General features: G+C 50.1%; 3 protein-coding genes across 7 annotated transcripts; 1 reads left to right on the plus strand and 2 right to left on the minus strand.

The window, feature by feature from the left end:
* Positions 1-984: 984 nt before the first annotated feature.
* LOC120709141 lies at positions 985-6,053 on the minus strand. 2 transcript variants are annotated; one of them, XM_039994677.1, is made up of 3 exons: positions 5,725-6,053; positions 1,562-1,643; positions 985-1,364 (listed from the first exon to the last, which is right to left on the minus strand). In XM_039994677.1, the coding sequence occupies exons 1-3, from the start codon at positions 5,875-5,877 to the stop codon at positions 1,192-1,194; spliced, it is 408 nt and encodes a 135-aa protein (XP_039850611.1). In that variant the 5' UTR covers positions 5,878-6,053; the 3' UTR covers positions 985-1,191. The 2 variants fall into 2 exon arrangements, with proteins under 2 accessions (XP_039850611.1, XP_039850612.1); XM_039994678.1 differs by having other exon boundaries at positions 1,112-1,361.
* Positions 6,054-6,169: 116 nt separating this feature from the next.
* On the minus strand, positions 6,170-15,956 carry LOC120709140. 3 transcript variants are annotated; one of them, XM_039994675.1, is made up of 3 exons: positions 15,798-15,956; positions 13,481-15,604; positions 6,170-6,305 (listed from the first exon to the last, which is right to left on the minus strand). In XM_039994675.1, the coding sequence occupies exons 2-3, from the start codon at positions 15,601-15,603 to the stop codon at positions 6,299-6,301; spliced, it is 2,130 nt and encodes a 709-aa protein (XP_039850609.1). In that variant the 5' UTR covers position 15,604; positions 15,798-15,956; the 3' UTR covers positions 6,170-6,298. The 3 variants fall into 3 exon arrangements, with proteins under 3 accessions (XP_039850609.1, XP_039850610.1, XP_039850608.1); XM_039994676.1 differs by lacking the exon at positions 6,170-6,305 and adding an exon at positions 12,893-13,204; XM_039994674.1 differs by lacking the exon at positions 6,170-6,305 and having other exon boundaries at positions 13,206-15,604.
* A 1,312-nt stretch (positions 15,957-17,268) lies between these two features.
* On the plus strand, positions 17,269-21,373 carry LOC120709142 (inactive leucine-rich repeat receptor-like protein kinase CORYNE). 2 transcript variants are annotated; one of them, XM_039994679.1, is made up of 3 exons: positions 17,279-17,803; positions 17,890-19,079; positions 20,610-21,373. In XM_039994679.1, exons 2-3 carry the CDS (start codon positions 18,127-18,129, stop codon positions 20,917-20,919), a joined length of 1,263 nt encoding a protein of 420 aa, XP_039850613.1. In that variant the 5' UTR covers positions 17,279-17,803; positions 17,890-18,126; the 3' UTR covers positions 20,920-21,373. The 2 variants fall into 2 exon arrangements, with proteins under 2 accessions (XP_039850614.1, XP_039850613.1); XM_039994680.1 differs by having other exon boundaries at positions 17,269-19,079.
* Positions 21,374-23,364: the final 1,991 nt, after the last annotated feature.

Here is a 23,364-nt window from a genome sequence, read left to right on the forward strand (position 1 = left end):
GGTTACTCCGGTAACGATGTGTCAATTTTCATTTTGCCAATTCAGTTCGTTCAGAAACTCCGCTCTGACAGAGTGTACGCCAACAGCAGCAACCCCTGCTGAGGCGCCGACGCCATCTGAATGTCTGATGCGGCAGGATTGGATCATGCTTCTGCACGCGTGGAGCATTTCGTCGTCGGATCCGACGATCATCACCCGATCTATGGGCATCGCATCCTCTGTTCTTGTTGGTGTTTGGCCACTGGGAGGGATCTCACACACTTTTGCCGCTGGTGCGTTCACCTTTTCTCTTTTCGAAAGCTAAGCATCTGCAATCCGCGCGGCGCCGATCTTGCCATCTTAAGTACCTCTCCCTCCTATGATTAGCGGTGGTGGCGCGTCCTGTACCGGCTGAATCTACCCCAGATGCCATTGTTCATCCGAAATCCACGCACTTTTCCTCCCTTTCTGTTCATGTTAGTGACTGCGACTGTAACTGATTACTCTGATGCCAAGTTCGCAGTCAGATCAAGACGGACGGAGCTCTCAGCTCTGTTTCTTCTCATGTGCTCACTTCACTACCTCTGCTCAGGCCTTTCACTCCTTTCAGTTCCGACAGGTGGTCTCAACTTGCGAGCACCGCACGTGAAGAATATTCAGGCGGTGGCAGCCGCCGGGCGACACGGCCGGACCAAGCGGCAGTTCGCTAACGCTTCCCCTGTCTACTAGTTTCCTGGTCATCTCGGCCTCCCGATCGCGACGCCCATGAAATTCTCTGGAGCGTGACATGGACGCTCGTCGAACGAACCCCGGCCGGCAGCACGGATCCGGCTCTCCAGGAGGGGGCGTGGGGGGCCTACACTAACTGAGCGTGCACTGCACTGTTGCCAAGTGCTCGGCAGACGGCCACGTCCAAGCCATTACACGTGAGATGGGGATGCAACAGGGATGACGCAGGATGAATAAAAATGCAGAGATGTGGCATTTACAGTGGCCGCCTCATTATACATTACAAAATTACTACGTTATTATTCTGATGAATACAGTAAAAAAATAGCAAAAGGGAAAGAATTACGAGAGAGAGAGAGAGAGAGAGAGAGAGAGAGAGAGAGAGAGAAAGACAAGGTTACAATTAAGAAGCTAGCTAGATACTATATATAACACATACTCGTTCCTATATAATGCGGTAGTATAGACTGGTATACTAGCTTGCTATGAGCCGTAGCATCCCAAAAACCAGGACAGCGTCCTGGCGTGGCCGGGCGATGTCGATGGCGACGCCGCGAACGGGTTCTTGTGCTTCTTCCTCTTCTTGGCCGGCACCACCTTCCCTCTCACCGTCACCTCCTTCTTCCCGAAATCCACCATGTAATCCAGCAGCCCTGCTAAAGACACAAAACGGATGCGTAAGAAGGACGATGGCGCATTAGCAGCCTACTAATTAAATGACACGGATCCCAATACTAATCAAGTGGTAGTGATGGTCCACTGCCGCCATTGACGAGCTACAAATAGCTTTGAAATGATAACTGCTGATCCTAATAACCGAAGCGTCTCTTAAAACTGGAGATGTGATGCTCACCGTTCATCTTGGAGACGACGTTGGCGACCCGCTGTCGGCAGTGGGAGCACCCCATGTTGGCGCTCATCACAACCACCTGCACCTGCATTATTCCATTCCACCATTGTGTTGTTCATCAATTAGTACCAGTAGTAGTTTCTCCATCAACACTAAATAAGTAGCATTCACTACTCTCCATGAGCATCATTATGCTGCCAGCCATCACAACAGATCAGCTCTCATGCTCATCACCCGTATTTGCATTGCTTCTACGCAACTAATAAGCAATGGAGCAGCCGTGGCCACTGCTGATCCATTCAACCTGCACGGGCGCCTGTTAAAAACGCCGGCCAAGTTGGGTTAGCCTCGCCGTAGCTGTTGATGATGACCAATTATGCGAGCGGTTAAGTGCCAGCGGACCTACCCTAATTAAAAAGTTAGGTGACTAATGCCCCTCTCACCTACCCACTCATTCCATCGTCATCGCTAATCGGCACTGGAACATACCACAGGGAGAGAGAGAGAAAGAAAAAATTGATACAGACAAACAGTATGAATGTACGTTCACTCTCTCGAGTTAGTCACATGGCTGCCACTCTTGATAGATGAATCTTATTGTTAGATTGTACTCTCCTCCTATCAGGCAGCAGCCAGCAGCCAGCAGCCAGCAGCAGCAGCAGTAGCATACTGCTGTCTCTGCATGCCTACATGGCCGCAGGCATAATAACAATTCAACACATGCTATTCTATCGTCTATGCAGGCCACTTTGCATTATTATAGAGAGTACGAAATACTGTATCACGTGCAGTGCCTGGGCTGGGTCCGGTCGCGTATCCGCATGCCTGGCTCTGGCTACCGTTGTGGCGATCTTGACTTCTCTCGTTCTAGCGATCAGATACCTGCTGCTGCTGCTGCTGCAGGGCGAGTGCATGCATGTGGCCGTGTGGTCTCTCATCCCTTGTTGTCGGCCTAAAATCATGTGTGGCCGGCCATGATCTTCAGCAGAAGCATCATCTGAAAGATCTCAGCGGCTTCGTTGTTAGTTATCCCCTTGTAATCTACCGCAAATAATCTAATCTTAGTAGCGAGGGAACTCGATCTGATACAGAAATCCCCTTATCCAAAGCATGTTTGCTGGATGCTGAAGATTTCAGCATGCATACGTCTGCATATTTTTTTTTCTTCATTTTTTTGGCAGCTAGATGCGCAGAAGTGTTCGGTCAAAGGCGTGGCAAACTGATGGCGAGATGGTGGACGGAATCAAATGGCAGGAGATATATATTTGCACGCGCGGTCAGAGTTAGCACGGAGGGTGCACACACATGCATGTCAAGACGCGTTGCTTGCAGGAGGGTGGCATCTATGATTGCTGGATGAGATCATGAGAGAATGAATGAGCGAAGGGGATGTTTCTCTGACAGATTCCGTATACGTCTGTGTGTATTATATGTATCTCTGGTCAAATAAAACGTACCATCGTATAGCACATGTATTGCGTTTGACTGCATTTATAAGATGCAGAATGTATTGGAATATATAAACACACTGCAAGAGAAAACGACACTAGATTGACCAGCACAAAGAAAGATTAAGCGATTACTCGAGATCCTGATCCAACGGTTGAGAGGAGAGGCGAACAGCTAATCTCCAACGGCTAAGGAGACTGACAAGTTCGTCAGGATTTTTTTTTTTTTGCAGAACTAATTCGTCAGGATTAAACCAGGAGCCTTCATCAGGCATGGCGGCTCTACAGTATCTGACTGACCCTCGCGAGGATCGGAGACGACGCTGTCTGCCACGCACGTGATGCTTGCTCATACCTACTAGCTGTCTACCTCATGCTATGGTCAAATCTGGAAATTGGTGACGGCTTCACCTTCGTGGCCAGACAAGCAGCTCGACCTCCCAGCAGCTGTTAGTGACGACCAAGCCCAGCACACAAGCGGTAGCACACCAAGCATGGTCCTGCTCCTCTCCTACAGGCTGCAGCTGCTGCATGGGTGCCCGGTGTCCGCCACCAGATTCTTACCACCGCTCTCCATTTCCAAGTGAAGACATGGAACGGGATCATCCTGATTTCCAGCCTGAGAAGATCCCCATCTCCATATGAAGAAATGGAACGGGATCATCCTGATTTTCAGACTGAGGAGATTGCTTCTGTTCCCATCCATCCAGTGCAGGTTAGAAAGCAAGCAGAGGAAGGAATGGTCCTCCTCCTGCTGCTGCTGCAGTGGAGTTGTTTGGCTGATTGGCACTAGCACTAGCAGACCTTTTCACCTTTCCGCTAAAAGCCGGACTGGAGGACAAAAGCGATCGCAAATGTGGGGCCCAGTGACTTGAAAATCCAAGGAGACACCTGCATTTCTCTCTCGATGGGGCAGTGGGACACAGAATATGTGGAAGTAACGAACATGGCACCTTTTATGCCATTTCGAGTTATTTTGGTGATCGAATGTCAACACAACATTTAGACTAATATGATTGTTAAGATGATCATTCTCAGGCTTTTAGGTTCAAGTAATGACAAAGAGAAAGAGAAGATAGGCGTAGCAAGACCCGAAGGGCCACCCCTACGGTAGTCGGAAGAACTGACGCCATGGTACTTTGGTGCAGAAGGGAAACGAAGCCAAGTCAGCCTATAGGCACCGGTTGAACCAACGGTCCAAAAAAGGGCATCGGTGCATTGGGCGTCCTATGTTCCAGAGACGATGTCAAGTGTCTTCAGCACCGGTTGAACCGACGGTGCATCGGAATATTGCATCGGTGCAATGATGTCAGCGCCCAGGAGAAGATTCTTAAGCACCAGATGAACCGGTGATGCATCGGTACAAAGCATCGGTTCAACCGGTGGTCTCTGCGTCAGCTGTCAGGACTTCAACGGCTACTTCGGTTTATGAGTGACCGGAAGAACCGACGCTACCCCTGCCAGAGGCATCGGTTCTTCCGGTGATACGCAGATTTTCAGCTAACCGTTGGAGCAACGGCTACAAGACTTGGTGGCCTATATATACGCCTCACCCCGGCCATTTGAAGTGCTGCTGGAGTTGCTGGACATCCCAAACAGACCCAAGAACATCTCCAAGCCATACAAAAGCATCAAGATCATATCCTTAGTCCTTAGCACACTTTGAGAGTGTTGTGTAAAGGATTACCTCTTAGTGAGTGAGTTTGCAAGGCTTAGAGCCTTTGTGTTGTGGTTCATTAGCGAACCAAAACAAGAGCTTGGTGCGCCGGCACCTTGGAGCGTGAAGCTCACCGGCAACGTCATCGACCCTCCGACTTGGTGTGGAGCGGCGACGACATCTTTGTGCGGGGGACGTGGAGACCCCCATCCTTTGTGGAGAAGCTCCTTAGTGGAACCCGGGGCCAAAGTGACCGTGATTGTGTTCACGGAAGAGACTTGGTGGCCGAGTAGCAATACTCTTAGTGAGTGCTACAATAACATGGATGTAGGTGTGCCTTTGTGGCTAACCGAACCACGGGATAAACACCCGCGTCAAGAGTTTGCTATCTCCTATCCCGCTCTTTAAGCTTCCGCATTTCATACTAGCAATTTGTGTGCCTTTACTTTCATAGAATAGTTTCTTGATAGAAAAGGCTATAGGTTGCAAAACTCTTTTGGGGATAGGAGTTTCACACTAGAACAACCTAGTTGCACATCTAGATAGCATGTTTTAGTTTAAGTTTTGTGCAAACTAGTTGGAGCCATAGGTCTAAGTTTTTATTAGTGCCTAATTCACCCCCTCTCCCTCTTAGACTAGAGCACCCGATCATTTTCAGTGGATACTGTCTGTCTAAATGCAGTCAGGAATAGAGTAATTTACTATGATTCCACTGAGAAAGGGTGAGGAGATTTCGATGGCTCTGCTGTTCAGGGTTCAGACAACTGGGGTGGGGGAAGAGCGGCAACTGAGCAAACGACTAAATGAGCAATGGTGTCAAGAACGAAACAGCCAGTTGTCTACTTGTCTGAGGAGGTCAATGACTCCTGGAATGGCAGGATTAGCATCCTCATCGAAGCAAGCAGAACAAAGTATTCCAGGAGAAGATGAGCCTAATTTGGCAGAGAACTAATCGCACGTGGGATTTCAAGAGCAACACGAGATGTCATTACAGGTTTCTTGGTGCTGATCAGCTAACTGGGCATGTCGAGAAAGATAGAAGGGGGCAAGAGAGAGCATACCGACGGCAGGGAGAGGTCCTCTGCAAGTCTCAGAGCTTGCAGCTTGCTCGCTGTGCTGCTAACGGTTGCATCCGACGAAGCACTCGAGCTCCCCTTGGACGACTCGCTCCCTCTGTCATCTTCGTCCCCTCCATGCTCCAGCACCATGTCCATGGCGGCCTGCTGGCTCCCTTTCCGGAGCGCCACCCCTCCCTCTCTCTCTCCTTCTGAGTTCCCCTTTTCTTGTAGAATGGCAGCACCAAGGCTTCTCCTTTTATACTAAGCCAGTGCTCATAGTCGGAGAGGAGAATGAGAGAGAAAGGAAAGGATAACAGTTACTTGCCGAGGCCAGCCACTGGAAGGCGTCCACTATTTTAAGCACCTGCGAATGAAATTAGGCGCAGGATGAATAGAGAGAAGGTGAACTCCAGCAATCATATTTATTTGATGATGGATTCCCTTTGCAAAGACCCATCCAATCCGGTCCACTGTATCATGGGTTATATGATGTCAGCTGTCATGGAGTCTGGTGGCGATTTCCAATTGAAGGTGGCCCACTTTGTATTGGATTCCTGCCTCTCCTCTGTGTGTGTTTTCACTCTCTACATCACAGTCAGAAATTAAGAAGTCACCACATCAGAGAGGTCACTTGCAGAGGTAAGTAGCTCAAAAAGTAAAAAGAAAGGTCTCCAAAGTCTAAAAATGACCGTCATGGAAGGTGAAATGTGACACTAGAACAACAAAATACACAATAGGGAACTATCAAGAATCCATATTCTATTCTATTGTCTTTTTAGTTAGAAAGTTAGGATCTTCTACAGTTTTCTGCCAGAAACTGCTAGGGCAGCTTCTTTTCTTTCTTTTTTTAGGGGAGTGTATTTTTACCTTGTATAGATTAAATGGTTTCCGTTCTTGGCACCTTGTAGCGTGATGGTTATAAATTGTACTAGGTAGAGTTGATAATGAAAATAAAGGGACAGAGAAACGAAAGTTGCAGTGCTATAAAGGGAGAATCAAAGTGCTCTTTAGGTACACTATCTCTAGGCATCTTTAAGTTTAATACACTGTTGCCACGAAATGATTAGCATATACTATAGTACTGCTTCATCCTTAAAACTTACTACAAAAAGGCCGGGATGAGAGACACCAAGCTAGCTACTGTTATTTAAGTGGTAGGCAAAGAGGAACTATCAATCTCCCAAACTCCAAGATCATTGCTGGCATGCATTCAGTGTTCACCTATACTGAAAGTACGATATGAGTTTGAAACGAGAAGTAAGATATGACAAGTGGGGAATTCAGACATCTAGAACCACTGAAATTCCATCTTCGCGTCTCAGTGCTATTCCATGAGACTTTTTTTTTAAAACATGAATAAAAACTGAAAACAAATGGCTTGGGATCTCCAAAGAATGAAATGACCAAAAACTCATTTGACCCTGATTGGTGTCGTACATAAGATTAACCTATAAATTTGGATAAGCCGCTTTCATTTTCTTGATGTACTCAGCATCTATTTTAAGGCCAAACCGACACGCTACCTAATAATTTTGAAAACTGTTAGCAGCTAAATAGTTTAAAAACATACGATGCAAATCACCTTGGTTAGCTGAATGCCAGAAGTATTCAAAGTAAAACCAGATCAATGCTGTGAATTCCATGTAAAAAACAAGGGCCGTGCCTCTGCCCACCAACAACCCTTTCTGAGCACGCTACCAGCCAAGATTGTGCTTTCAAGTTTGTTTCCAGATCAGCAAGGACAATAACATCCACTTCGAACAATACTAACAACGTGTAGCTTACAGGGTAATATGCGTTTCTTAGAAAATTTTTAGGTGTGATGGTGACATATTGGATAGTAGACGAAATAACCTCCATAACTGAATGTGAGTAGAACGTGAGTACCCCCAGAATGCTTCACGTCTCTTGCTGAATCATGAACTTAACCGTCCCTGTCATTCTAAAATTTCCTAAAGCCACTTGGAAAGCAGGAAACTTCATATTTGAAGTAAAAAAAAAACTTAAAAACAGTTGCACTTGAGCACAAGAAAAACGCATAGACTATGCTAGTGCAACGAGCAATCAGCTGATGAGAACTAGTGAGAATAAACGGGTACTTACTGGAAACTAGTTAGGTACCACAATTGACAATACGATACAGTGCAGACCATAAAGACATATAAAAAAGGTACATTTATACCAAGATGCCTTCTAATTTTATTCTAAGCTGCCTACATCATTTGATGAAAAGGCCACAAAATATGCTACTTAGTATAACGTAACATTTCTTTTGAATGCAGCAAATTACAAGGTTGGACTGATCAACAAGATATCCAGCTCGCAAGAATTGGACCAAATTCAGTGTCTCTCGCTGGAGATATTTACCAAAATCCACATGTTGTGTTGGAACAGTAAATGTCACAGCCTGACATATGAATGTATATATAGGTTTAGCTGAAAGTGAAGACAGAAATTAAGTACCTAACAAGCCTTACAAGATATCCCAAATAACAAGAAAAAGGAATCTTTAGTGTATCCACAAAGTTAGTTGTACTTGTGTCGTGGGATTTTTAGGGTACCCACAGCCGGGTGGCGGAGCGCACCCGCCTATTCCCAGTGAGGGAGTACTCGGGGAAGCACTAGGCGGTGAGGCTAATCTAGCACTGAGGCAAGCACGCAAGAACACAAGATCTAGAGTGGTTCGGGCCGCCGGAGCGTAATACCCTACATCCACTGGGAGATGTATTGTTCTTGGTTATGTATGAACCTATCCTCTGCCCAGCTGGGGCTTGAGTTCTTTCCTAACGGGCGTCTTCCTTTTATAGAGCAAGGGGACGCGTACACAGTCGTTAGACCCCGACAGGTGGGTCTAACGTGGATGTATAGTATACTGCACAGGAAGCTTCAATGGAGCTACAGCGGGTGAGGATCTCTTCTCGGATATGCTTCATCGCCCTGTAGACTCTCTGACCGAGGGGAGTCCTTATTTGTCCCATCGGCGAGGCGCCCGTTGGGGCAATGTAGCATGCGGCGTAGACTGCTGGGTCTACCGTGTAGGCGTCATCATAACGGGCGAAGCCGAGCCGTCGTGTCCAACTGGCATAGTAGACTGACATACGCGGTGTGGACGGTGCCAGCGACTGTACTATGCGCCTTGGTAACATGCGATCAACAGTGCAACCTGGCAAAAGCCGCCTCGGGCTCTGCTGTGGCAAGGCGCACTTCTGTCTACCGCATTGAATGCGGTAGGTAGGCGAGTCTTCCAGTGGAAGCCAAGCGGTACCGCGCGCGTGCCCGCACCTGTGGACACGTGGTGGCTCCGGACACAGGCGGGGTGTCGGTTCCACCCGCTGAGGGGTCCGGATAGTATATGGGGGTCCGGATAGTATATGGGGGTCCGGGACCCGGCGGGGGTCCGGCCCCCCAGCGGTTTCGGCGGAGGGCTACCTCCTTCCTGGTCATGTGGCGTCACCGGACCCTCCCCGAGCGGGGAGCAGGTCCGGGGCCATTTGCCGGGAGAGTAGGGCTCCGGACCACAGGGGTCCGGCTGCTCGGCCGTCAGGGCGTAGCTAAGGATAACTACGAGACCCTTGCCTAGACATAGCAAGAGGGGGTACCCCAGTCCTGGGGTACCGACAGTGGCCCCCGGGCCCACCTCGGGAGAGGTACGAACCCGCGGGTGGGGCCACCATTATGATGTGTTTCCACGCAGCTTGGCTGTGTCGGCGTGCTCTTGTCGTGAGCGGGTGCTCCGGACCCCTTGGAGGCCGGATCACCTGTTTGCCAGGTTCAGGTACTAGAGTGCTCTCCGTAGGGCGGCGAAGGTGTAGGCTTGGGGTACGGAACCAAGCCAAGCGGCTACACGGACCTCAGACCACTCAGGGAGCGAGAATCACTTCCCCGGACCTGGCTCCTGGCGACCATGGCGAGCGGTCTCCGACGGAGCGGGCCACCGGAGTGGACTTGAGTCGACCGTGGCGAGCGGTCTCCGCCGGAGCGGGCCACCGGAGTGGACTTGGAGCGACCGTGGCGAGCGGTCTCCGCCGGAGCGGGCCACCGGAGTGGACTTGAGTCGACCGTGGCGAGCGGTCTCCACCGGAGCAGGCCACCGGAGTGGACTTGGAGCGACCGTGGCGAGCGGTCTCCGCCGGAGCGGGCCACCGGAGTGGACTTGGAGCGACCGTGGCGAGCGGTCTCCGCCGGAGCGGGCCACCGGAGTGGACTTGAGTCGACCGTGGCGAGCGGTCTCCGCCGGAGGGGGCCACCGGAGTGGACTTGGAGCGACCGTGGCGAGCGGTCTCCGCCAGAGCGGGCCACCAGAGTGGACTTGGAGCGACCGTGGCGAGCGGTCTCCGCCGGAGCGGGCCACCGGAGTGGACTTGAGTCGACCGTGGCGAGCGGTCTCCGCCGTAGCGGGCCACCGGAGTGGACTTGAGTCGTTGCTAACGATCCGATGAAATGTCACCGGTCCTCATAGTAAGGTGCGAGAAACCAAACCTTATACTAGAAGGGAGCCCGGGACCTCTAAAAACAGCAGTCTCGGATACTAGAGTACTTGTAACAGGGTAGTGAAGTGCGTAAACTTAGGGTACATTACCAGGCTAAGCTACGCGGAGCTTCTCTACCCTAGGATACGAATACTACTTCTCCGGAGCAGGTCCTTAGGGGTCCGAACTGCCTTCCAGCTAGAAGGGGTGTCCCCACCTGGCCACAAGCCAGCAACTTAACTTGGATTGTTAGCAATAAAAGGAAGATTCTATTTAAGGGGAAAGAATAGTTAAACCAGGGCGAATAAATGTAATCAATGTGGAGCCTAGATAAAACTGAGAAAGAAAATCCCCTTTATTATTGTGGTTGTCATGGTATACATCAGAGGTCGGGATTATGAGGTCGGACCTCTACCGCTCCGGACCGTTTTTTGCCTGTTTGTGTGATAGGGCCAGAGGTCGGGTTTACAAGGTCGGACCTTCACCACTCTGGACTCACACGTAGGCGCCACGTTACTACAAGGGAGGAATTTTCTTAGTCTTATCTTAGGAGTAACCTTCGGCTGCATCCTATACAGTATGTCCTTCTCTGATTGGAAGTGGTACCGCTACTCCTGAATTCTTCATAGTCGCCGGAGGTGAAGGCGCCCTGGATGTGCCTGAACTGCATCATCCAGCATCACCTTGGGAGCTCGGGGGACCATTCCTTGCCTAAGAGCTGTCATATGCTTAGGTAGCATAAGACAAATTCTTTGGCTTTGAATGGGAGAGGGCCCCCCTGCCGTCGTCGTCTGCCACCGGAGCCAGCCCGCCTGCCGCTTGCTGCGGCAGAACCTGGTCTTCCGCCCTGGCGCAGCAGGAGAACGGGTGCTCGTATGGACGAGCACGGGGAGTGGAGAAGGGCGGTCGTTCGCCAACTTGTCCTTGGTGCTAGCGCCAGGGGCCCCCGCGCCTGGTGGCGGGGTCCTGTCTGCGGCAGCACCAAGCACCTCGGGTGGTGCCGGAGACGACACGACGACACGGCCAACTTCCTCCGGGATGGCCGTTGGCTCCAGGCTCCCTGTTGAGAGGAAACCATGAGCCGACGCCATGCCACCGCAGAGGAAGCGTGGCCGTTGCTTGAGAGAAAACCTTGAGCCGACTCTGGGATGGCGCGGGGCGACACGCAACAGGAGTCGCCCCCGCGCACCACCGTGCCGGCTCTGAGGCGTCGCAGTGGCGACGCACAGCAGGCGTCGCTGCCGTGCACCGCCGCGCCGAGGGCGCTGATGCCTCAGCGTAGTGACATGCGGCGTAGGTGCCACCATGCCTCTCTTCATCTTCTCGCCACTGTTTGCAGAGGATGAGCTCAGCCTCGAAAGCTTGGAGATCTAGCCAACGCCTGCATACTCCCCACGGACCGCGCCAAATGTCGTGGGATTTTTAGGATACCCACAGCCGGGTGGCGGAGCGCACCCGTCTATTCCCAGTGAGGGAGTACTCGGGGAAGCACTAGGCGGTGAGGCTAATCTAGCACTGAGGCAAGCACGCAAGAACACAAGATCTAGAGTGGTTCGGGCCGCCGGAGCGTAATACCCTACATCCACTGGGAGATGTATTGTTCTTGGTTATGTATGAACCTATCCTCTGCCCAGCTGGGGCTTGAGTTCTTTCCTAACGGGCGTCTCCCTTTTATAGAGCAAGGGGACGCGTACACAGTCGTTAGACCCCGACAGGTGGGTCTAACGTGGATGTATAGTATACTGCACAGGAAGCTTCAATGGAGCTACAGCGGGTGAGGATCTCTTCTCGGATATGCTTCATCGCCCTGTAGACTCTCTGACCGAGGGGAGTCCTTATTTGTCCCATCGGCGAGGCGCCCGTTGGGGCAATGTAGCATGCGGCGTAGACTGCTGGGTCTACCGTGTAGGCGTCATCATAACGGGCGAAGCCGAGCCGTCGTGTCCAACTGGCATAGTAGACTGACATACGCGGCGTGGACGGTGCCAGCGACTGTACTATGCGCCTTGGTAACATGCGATCAACAGTGCAACCTGGCAAAAGCCGCCTCGGGCTCTGCTGTGGCAAGGCGCACTTCTGTCTACCACATTGAATGCGGTAGGTAGACGAGTCTTCCAGTGGAAGCCAAGCGATACCGCGCGCGTGCCCGCACCTGTGAACACGTGGCGGCTCCGGACCCAGGCGGGGTGTCGGTTCCACCCGCTGAGGGGTCCGGATAGTATATGGAGGTCCGGGACCCGGCGGGGGTCCGGGCCCCCAGCGGTTTCGGCGGAGGGCTACCTCCTTCCTGGTCACGTGGCGTCACCGGACCCTCCCCGAGCGGGTCCGGGGCCATTTGCCGGGAGAGTAGGGCTCCGGACCACAGAGGTCCGGCTGCTCGGCCGTCAGGGCGTAGCTAAGGATAACTACGAGACTCTTGCCTAGACATAGCAAGAGGGGGTACCCCAGTCCTGGGGTACCGACAACTTGATTGATATTGTGCTGATGTGGACCTTCAAACAGCTTAAGAGGGTGACTATAGAAAACATCATTCTCTTGTTTCTAGTCTGCAAACATCATATTCTGTTATTAAGAAAAATCATCGCAATAGAATTATCTAGTGCTGACAAGGATATTTTGGGCACCTTGTCACAAGGAAACCCATATTACTGGTTGGCGATTATGTATTTCCTTTCTTTGACAATAATGCAGTGTCAGCAGAATCACTCAAGAAAGATTATTTGCCTTCATTCTTCCATTACACCAAATAACAATTAGGGTCAAAGTAGATGATGATTGCACACAATGCTCATCAAGAAGCAACTAAAAGAACAGAAGGGCCGATCAACAGATAACCAAACTGGAGAGCCTGTGGCAGTGTAACTGGGCAGTTGATGCTTGATAGCAACGCTAAAATGATGCTACGGTGAACCCTGATTTCAGTTACATTGTTTTCTCATTTTGCAATGTATCATCATAGTTTTCATGGTTAGAAAAACTCATTTTCGTAATTTTTAACACCTGCCAGTCCTCATCTGCAATTGATAAGGCATTACAATTAAGAAGCCGCTGACCAAATAGTTCTATTCACAAATAAAACAATGAAGGCAAGATCATTAAGTAAAACTATTTAAAACGGAGCAATAGAGAAGGGTTATTGGCTACATCTGCTACTATACATGTGTTAATGTATGATCCTTGTAGGAAGGGCACTTGGTTCCAGATGCCATGACCCTTTTGGTATATCGTGACCTTTGATTCCAACAACAACGAAAGCAGGAATACGATGGGAAAACCTGAGCATTTCATACCTTGGAATCCATCTTGTCAAATGGAAATCTTCCATTACTAACCTATGAAAAAAGGTTAAGCAACCTTTTACCCTAACCAAGCTGCACACATTGACTCCATTTTCATCGAAGTAGTCTGAGAGGATCTCAACCATGCGAATTTCACAGTTATCAATATCAGTGCTATTCAAGGTGACCTTCCAGTTTTTGTACATGGCCCATATTTCCCCTTTCTTTGGGAAAATTCGGTAGAAAGACCTCTTTGCACTCCAATCACACTCTACAGGGTGAGACAACTCCCAGATGTCCTTGTAAGTAGTTTCAGTACCAGCACGAAATACCCCAGAAGCAACCGGTAGACCATCTTCAACCCACCGTATCTCTTCATTAAGCATAGGGTGATGTTCCAATTTCAACACAAAAACTGAAGTACATGAAACCACACGGATTATTCTGACATAAGACCTAGGCATCCGGTCCCGAGAATCAAATACAGCCCATATCTGGCCCTCCAGGAAATCGTTGGGGGACAACTTGTTATTGCAGCTCACCGTGGCTTGCAATGGGGCACCTGAATCCATTTTGCTTGTTGAAGGATTTGAGAATTGTGCAACAGCAGTTTCAGGAAAGCCGTTTGTGTCATCATGTAAACCTGAAAAGGACAAACTAGAAATACATGGCTTTGCATGTTCTTGGCACAGTGTTTGTGGAACTGCAGAATGTTGAAGCTCGAACATAGTTCCAGCCTCAGGAGTAAATCTGAAAGATGGGATCCTGTGAGAAAACATGAGTAGATTGTCACTGCGTATTTGTAACAAGTGCTCTGTTCCACTCTTCAAATGCCTCTGAAAAACACTTCCATGTCCATCTACCTTTACCAAGTGTGCGACGGTGCAACCTGCTTCTTTTGAATAACTGGTAAGAATTTCAACAATAGAGAAGGCACTCTTCTTCCACATCTCAGGATCAGCGCACCACCCAATATCCCAGTCACTGTATATGGCCCAGACCTCACCTTCCTGGGGATATATTTCAAGACGCTGATTCAGGTTATCACTGGAAATCTGATGGCAGAAAATAGTTGGACAAGCTAATGAGATACGGCATTCTTCCGCAGCAAAAGTTCCACAAACCAATGGCAAGCCTGCACACGACCATTTCCTCTCTTCATCAGATTGCAGACAGGGGTTGAACCATGAGACACATAACTGCATTTTATCCATTAATACTTTAGTTATCAGTGCATATCTGCGAGGAAACCTCTCCCAGTCATATGCTGCCCAAACCTGACCAGTAGCAAAGTTCTCTATCGCCCTATCTTCCTCAAAGTTATGATAATCGTACTGTTTGCCAGAGCAGTGTTCATCTTCTTTGGCATCTGACGGAACATCAAAGAAGGCATCAAAATCTTCCTGTGAGGGGGACGCACAATAAAGGTCCTCTTCACATACACTCTTTTGCTTCTTGTCAACATGGTTGTCGTCAGGTGGCTGCAAGTCACCGTCATCACCTAGAAAGCAAGGATCCATCCTCTTAGTTCTAGAAGAACTAGCCACATTTGAAAGATGTGAGTTCCTGTCGTCAAAGCATGATTTGTCGGTGTGCTGAAAATGTGAGACTGCATTGCTTGTGAAATCCGCTGTCATAATATCCCTTGTGTGAAGGCTGTTTAGCTTGTCAGAACGGACCATTGTACTATGAGGAGTTGGTGCGTTAACAACACCAGAACGAACTAACCGAGCAAAAATGTCCCTGGAATTGAACCCCTCTCTCTTCTCCGGATCAGACAGCACCGCATACGCCTCCCTGACAAGCCGGAGAGCCAACTCAGCGCCGGGCAGATCGCCCCCGATCGGCTCCAGCTGAGCCACGATGCTCCTGTACCGCGCCCCGATCCTGGCAGCATCGTCCCCGGGCAGCACCTGGAGGACCCTGTACCAGTCCACGCCACGGCCGGGGCCGGCATGCGCCTTGGTCGCGGCGCAGAGGACCTCGAGCACGGTTAGCATCTCCAGGGCGCCGTCCAGCCTGGGGTTGGTCTGCAGCGCCTGCAGCAGCAGCGCCCTGGCGCCGGCGTAGTCCTGGCCCCGCATCCTCGCGGTGATCGCGTCCCTCTGGGCCGTCTCGGCGTCCCCGTCCTCCATCCTGCACCGAAATCATCCTCAGAACCCGCGGAAAGAGGCAGGATCCGATCAGAAAGCAAAGCATTCCACCGCGGATTCGAAATGGGGCGGCCAAATTCGAGCCTACGCATTGGATTGACCCGCTCCCTTCACCGGGGAAACCATATCGAACGGAAATGGGGATCGGGGATCGGGGCTGGGTGGTTGGTCCTCACCGAACCGATCGATCCTGCCTCCGCAAGGGTGCAGCCGCAGCTCCGAGGGGCGGACGGAATTGGGCGAGGAAGCCCTAAACCCTAGCGCGGAGCCATGGATTAATTTCGGCGGAAGAGCGATCTCGGTGGGTGCCACTGCTAATTAATTTCGGTGTCTTGTTGGTTGACACACTACAGCAGCTGTCGAGTTCTTCAGCACTGAATAATATGGGCCTCGAAGGAGTCGCAACAAACGCTGGCGTCGCGGCCCGGCCCACGATTCATACGGGCCAGCCAAACAGGGTCGCACATAACGACGGCCCATCCTCCTCACCGTGGGCTCGCTCGCATATGTTTGGGCCGAAGAGCGTAGCTCCTGACGGGTCGGCCCACGTAGAAGAGGGGGGAGAGAGAGGACGCACGCACCGGAGGTCCAATGCCGCCGCGCCGGCGCCGGCGCCGGTGGGAACGGCAGCGCGCGGCCCGCTTCCAGGCACGTGGATGACGGGGCGCGGAGGGTCACCACATGTCAGGGTCACGTCGCGGCAGCAGAAAAAGAGGCCCGAACACAAGCGGCGGGAAAAAGGAAAGCGGATCTCAAAGTACGGGCCCGGGTATAATTACCCCGGTCCGGCTCTAGCATCCGTGCTGTTGCTCCACTGAGGCCCTTTTAGTTCTAAAAAAATTTTTACATTACCCGTCAAATCAAATTATTAGGCACATGTATGAAACATTAAATATAATTAAAAAAATAAGTAATTATACGGTTTAACTGATTAGCACGAGTTGAATCTTTTAAGCCTAATTAGTCTATGATTAGACATTGTTTGTCAAGTAACAACGAAATGTTACCAAAATTCACACCTTTTCACGAGCTAAAGACAGCCTAATTTCTTTTTTTCCTCCCTGCAAAAGCAGGCAGCAGCGGAAAGAAAGTTTTTTGTCCTTGCTGTTCGTCCGATTCCGGAGCAGTAAGCCAGTAGTAACTGTCAATTTAAGGTCACCTGAAAACAGTCCCGTCCGTAGTATTATTGCTGCCACAGTTAAAAGTAATGATCTGGACCAGGCAGTGTAATGGTACTCCAGATGCTGCTGTTTGGGCGCGTCAAATTTTGGATTAGCAGCAGCAAGGTCAGGCGCTCCTTGCAGGATTACAGTGACGTCATTTCAGCAAAGCTGTGCGTGTTTGACCAGTGTTTTCCACGCAAAGGAAAATGAAAAATTTACTGGAGTGGTGCCGGTATTCCAGATGAAAAAAAAAATCAGCAGCAAGACTGTGGGGAGAAGCGACAGTTCTCACTTTGAGGAAGGACAGGTTAAAAAAGAGATTCGAAACAGTGTGGGCAATTGTGCACGGGCATCAAAGCATCTCTGCTCCGTCTCGGGCTTCTCTCTCCTTGTCCTCCGCTACAGCAACGCGCCTCGCTGCACCACCCCCCGCGGCCGGAGGGGAGGGGTAAAAACGAGAGAGAGAATCCGATCGAGTCGCGGCGGGGGAGAATGTCTGGCTGGTCCGGTCGCTGTACCCGCGCATGGTGGATGGTGGATGCGAAGCCAAGCCGCCTGAGGCCGATGAAGAGGGAGGAGGGGTGCGTCGAGAAAAGTCTCGGCTTTTAGCTTTAGGCGCCCACACCAATGCCACACTGCTCTGCTCTCCGAGTAACTTATTGCAAGCAGTGACCACCCCAACCCAGTCCCCCCCCCCCCCCCCCCCCCCCCCCGTTGAGCGAGCCAGCTTTGGATAATTCTCGCCCCCTGTCGTTTTGGTTTGAAGCTTTCTGGAGGGAGCACACGGCTCGGTGTTCAGGGAGCTGAGAGTGTGCAGCGAGAGCAAAAGGGGAAGTTGAGGTTGAGATTTCTCTCGCGGAGATCACGCTTGCAGAGTGCGCTCCGTGCTGTGGCGAGCCCCGCTAATCTCGCTTGATTTCTTGGTGGTGGGAGGCGACAGGTGCGTGAGCCGCCTGCTTGCGAGGTGAAAGCAGGAGGCGGTTCTTCGCTGTTGTCTTTGTCCTGGTTCTTTTCGTCAGGTACTTCCCCTTCCAAGCTCCACGCCACTCTCGCCTTGGGCGGCTGACTTTTCATCTCAATTCTTGCAAAATTTCTGTGGGTAAAGATCACGAGGACCATGCGCAAGCTGAAGGTATGCAAGTTCCTCGCTTGTGGTACCGTTTGCAACTCGTGTTCTTCTTTGATTTCCATGGAGGAAAAGTTCAAGGTATGAGTGAGGTGGCGAGAAGCGAGCAGAAATTGGCATCTTCAGCCTCCTTTGGTCCTGAGCATTGATCATTTTTCCCCCTATCTCGCCCAAGGAATTTCTCTTGTTTTTCCTAGCAAATTTGGTTCTTGTATCATGGAGCAACCAGTTAGGATGACGAGCAAGAACCCTACCAAAACCCCGCCGCTCCTGGCCACACTTCTCCTCCTGCTCGCCTTCCTCGCCCTGTGCGCGCCCGCTTCCTCCCAGCCGCTCCACTCGGAGCCCATGGCCACCCAGTCGCCGCCGCCCTCACCCACGCCACCGCAGTCCACGATTCCCCGCGCGCAGGCCGGCGGCGCCGCGCGCCTCCGCCGCATCGCGCTCGGCGTCCTCTCCGGCTCCCTCTCCGGCTTCCTCCTTGCGCTCGCCTTCCTCTGCGCCATCCGCGTCGCCATCCTCCACGCCAAGAGCGCGCCCGCGATCGTCAAGGGCCCTGTCTCCTTCACCCCGCAAATCTCCCCCAAGAACCTCCTGGCCGCGCTCCCATCCGCGCAGCCGCTCGCCCATGGCCCCCATGGCAAGTATTACAAGCTGGCCCTAGACAACGACCTCACCGTCGCCGTCAAGCGGCTCGAGGCGGCCAACCGCCCGGAGGCCTCGCCGTCAATGTCCCCGAGCACATCCAAGTCTGACATGAGGAGGGTGCAGACGCAGCTTGAGGCCCTTGCCCGGGTGAGGCACCAGAATGTAATGACCTTGAAGGCGTATGTTCGAGAGGCTGACCGCCTTTCGCTTGTGTACAACTTCATTCCTGGGGGCAGCCTCGAGGATGTGATGAAGAGGGTGAGATCGCAGCAGGTCAGCCTCAATTGGGATGCCAGGAGCAGGATTGTTGTTGGAATTGCCAAGGGATTGAGGCACTTGCATTTTGAGTACAGTCCAAGGATACTACATTGCAACCTCAAACCATCAAATGTGATGCTGGACGAGGGCTTTGAACCAATATTGGCAGATTGTGGTGTTGCAAGGCTGATTGCAGCAGGTTCCGGTGATCCAGAATTATGCAGTGGCCTCTATGCAGCTCCAGAGTGCTACCAGAGCAGCAGGTAAAAATACGTGCATTACCACTTTCAGTTTTTTTTGTTGTTGATGTGTTACCAGTTAACTCTCTGAAATATTCTTAGCGTCCTCTTGGAAGGCATGAACTTCAAAGCAAACTAGCAAAGAGTCGAATTCTTGCATGAATGTTGAAAATGAAATCCTGCAGTCTAAGGGCACTTAGCTTATTGTTGATACCTGATGATACAGATCAATACTTTTTAGATTTATCAATGCCTTTACCCATGGTATTAAATTTTGAACTGAAGAAGGAAATTTAAATTGAAGTGATAATCTTTTAGAACTTCATCTCAGTTTTACTTATGTAGCATTCTTGAATGCATGCTTATCATAAAACATTCTCATTGCGTAGAAGGTTACCCGAAGAACAATATGTTGTAGAATTTGAGCATTTTGGTATTGGTTATTAGATGTAACCTGTTCTAGTAAGAATCTTAGACCATGCAAATAACTGAAGACATTTCATTATGAAATATTAAGATAAAAAAGGAGTTGTGGTGTACAGTTTTTTCTTTTTGCATTGTCTAGTTTAGTTGACATTGTAGATTTAAAATATAATCTTTTTTTTTTGAAAGGATATCCACATGACATTATCAGATCATACTTTATACCTGACATCCACATGGATATGGAGGGACACCAAAAGCATCCTAGCATCATTTCGGAAAACCTAGTGGCATTTGATAGATCTCCTGTTTGGCAGAATGAATATTAAGACCCTTTAGTTGCTTACTACTTCCATATTGCATCAACAGAGTACTTCAAAAAAATTACTAGTTCTCTCACCGCACTAGAGAGTGTACGTTCATTGACCTGTGGAGTGTGGATGTTACCATTCAGTTTTCCAAATTACTATTAGTAGTCTTCTTTATCGTGAAATGGTGAGAAGAGTAACAGAGAAGGTGTAAAGGATAAAAATGATGATTATCCCTTGGGCTTAGTGAAGGTATCGAACTTTTGCTTTTTGCGACATGAGAATCTTTACTTTGCTGGAGGACCTCCATTTGCCCCTGCCTTTGATACTTATGCTTTTCATATATTCCTGCATGAGCGCATACAGAATATGGGCTGCTTCCCTTCTTTTTCTCCTAAAATTTTTAGAACTATCCTTTTTCATTCGGACCTTCCATATCTCCATCAGAGAATAAATCCTTTGAGGGTTGGCATTCTGATTCCGTCGTTCATATTCCACCCTCTTTATGACTTATGACATGCCTAGCTATGCCAGTAAAATTTCCGAGGCGTAATTCCTAAGCAAGTACTTTTACTAGACTCAAATACCTTTTCTCAGAGAGAAATGGGTCTGATTAATGCTTTGTTTCAGCCATGCTGGACTTCAAATCTACGCTCCTTGAGTTTCAGGAACATATATTGATTGTTTTGAATACAATTGATCTTTTTTGTACAAGCACAGTGGTCAATTGTGTCCATATATTTCCTTTGGGGCGATTAATACCATGATGACTTGCACGTGCTGGTGCCTCATCTCATATAAATTCAGCTATTTGATGGTGCAGGTACACAGATAAGAGTGATGTGTATGCCCTTGGCATGATCCTGGGCGTGCTGCTCACCGGGAGAGACCCAACAGATCCTTTCTTCTCGGGAGAAACTGGGCGCGGTGGCCTTGCCAGATGGCTCCGGCATATGCAGCAATCTGCGGATCCAAAAGAAGCACTGGATAGTAGCATCTTAGGAGATGAGGTGGAGGAAGAGGAGATGCTTATGGCTATTAGGGTTGCCATTGTCTGCCTCTCAGATTCACCAGTTGATCGGCCATCCAGCGATGAGCTCGTCGCGATGCTAACACAGCTCCACAGCTTATAATCATCACCAATCATTTCTCAAGCGCTGCATATGTTCTTCTTCGGTCATGGCACTGTGGCACGGCGACGAATCGTGCTGGATCAACTCTATCTGTTGCACAAGTGAGTGTGTAGTAGCTTTAAGTGCCTTGGGCTGGAGTGTCCAAGCCATATGGTCCACAAGGGAAGCAGCAGTTTCAGAATCACAAACAAGCAGCAGCTGCTCCCTGTGCTTCAAAATGTAGCTATATGCTTGTGGTCGAGCTGGGTTCATGTTCTGCTCATGAGTTGTGAATATGTCTTTGTAGAAAGCTCTGTGGCATAGATCTGTTGGTGTAAGCTGTAGAAGGATGTTGTGCTGCGCAATGAGACCCATCATGTACACAGTACACAGGCTCCACCACTCGGCCTGTGACTATGATGCCTGGTATTTAACAGGCTGTTGGGCCCTACTGTTTCCGTGGCATTTCCCTGCATCTCACATGTTTGCAAGGAGTAGAGCACTGCTCTGTGCTCATGAACTGCTGGGTGCTGGCCACTCACTGTGCTTGCCTCCATGTGCAAGACTCTTTCACCGTGTTGCACCAGCCTCCAGTCCTACAGTATTTCTCTCTCACATCGCTCCAGCACTAACCTCCAGTCACCAGTCAAGTAATAGTGTTTTTCTTTCACACCACTCCAGCTCCAGTCTGCCGAACGCAGTGTTTGACTCTGTCTGACACTGGAAATTAACTCTGTCTGACACTGGAAATTAATAAGAATCCTATGTGAGGCCGGCCGGACCATTGGTAAAATTATCTTGTCCCCGGCTCTGGAGAGCTGCAAGCACCATTTCAGAAGGCCATTTCTTTTTTTTTGCGGGGTTTCAGAAGCTCATTTCAGAAGGCTTTTATTGCCATCCAGACTCTTTGTCTCGCTGGTCAGTCTCAATGAGAGTTTTATGGAGAATTTAATAACATTAAATACCATCACTTTTACTGATATGACAAGAAGAGAGGAGGATGGAGTTTCATGCCACAGTTATCTATTTTTCAGTCTAGATAATTGTGTCTATGAAACTTCTACTGAAATTGGCGTTAGTACAGTCCACCGAGACTCAGTAGCATTCGTTGGTCATTTTTCTTGTTTTCCTGACCTGACGTTCCAACATGTCGCCGCCGCATCCTTCTCTTTCGTGTCTGGTGCCGCTCCCACGACCTGCCATGCAATAGCTCCGTCTCTAGTACTAGCATACGCCGCCGAATCTGTTTCCACTGCCCCCAAAACGAGATGCTAGTGAGCGGCATCCGCCGTCAGATTTGTTTCCACTGCCCTGAAACGAGATGCCATTAGGGGTGGTAAAGGGTCCAAAATTTTAAATTATAAAATCTAAAGGTCACACTCTAAAAAAGTTAAACTCTATTTTTATATAATTTTGAGCTAAAATATATAAAGAATTTGTTAGACTGTGAAGAGATCACTAAGCCCGTGATCTATTACCACCCCTAGCACCCCTAGATGCGACTGACGCCCCGGCGGTTGCCTCCACCCGTGGCCGGTGTCGTCCCCGCAGCCTCACTACGCTGCCGAGCTCCAACCACCATTGCCCCAGCTACCAATTGAGCAGCTTGTCTCCCGCGCCGCCGACTTCGCGTCTTCCCCGCGCCGCACTCACCACCGAGCCAACCGGCCACCCCAAGCTCCTTTTAAGGCCGTGGATACTGGAGACGTTCCACTGAACCCTAAGGCCCCACGGCGACAGCTCCGTCGCTCCGACGTGCGTGACGGCAAGCGGAAGAGAAGAGAGAAGACGCGCGGAGGAGGAAGAAAGAAGAGGATCCAACAGCTCACAGGGCTTGTACGAATCTCAAACTTTGAATGATGAGTGTGCTTTCTACCTTTCGAAAGATGTATAAGATCTTCGACTACGATGGGCCTGAATGGTGTGGATGGGCCCTTTATTTTCCAAAAACAAATGTTGGTGCAGCAGATCAGGATGTTAAGGCATGTAGAGAGGCAGTGGAACGAGGCGTTTTTTTTTTGAACCAAGCAGTGGAACGAGGCGTTTTGCCAGGACCGCTGCTAGGGTTTTGTGTGCAAGAGCAAAGGCAAACCAAAGGTGCTGGCGGTCCAAATGTACCACAACGCAATGGATGCCAGTGGGCCAGGCGCGTAACACGAGAAGCGGACCCAGTGCGAGAGAGAGAGAGGGCATCGCACGAGAGACGGAGAGAGAGTACAGCATGCATGCCGCATTGCAGGCTTTGCATGTGGGCACTGAAAGGAGTAGCTGTTCCCCGGTGGTCACCTTTCCTTTCCATTTTTTTCTTGGTAGCAGAAAGATGAAATAGTAGTAGGCACAGGGGAGGAACATGTGCTAAAGAGGGGACATGCGGTAGAAAAAAGAGAGATCGAAAAAAACAAGGGGACTAGGGGACTCTTTCGACCTTTTCTTTCCATCTTTATTTGAAGCTACAAGGGCTTCGGT

Source organism: Panicum virgatum, chromosome 5K (assembly GCF_016808335.1).
Source record: "Panicum virgatum strain AP13 chromosome 5K, P.virgatum_v5, whole genome shotgun sequence".
NCBI classification, from domain to species: Eukaryota; Viridiplantae; Streptophyta; class Magnoliopsida; order Poales; family Poaceae; genus Panicum; species Panicum virgatum.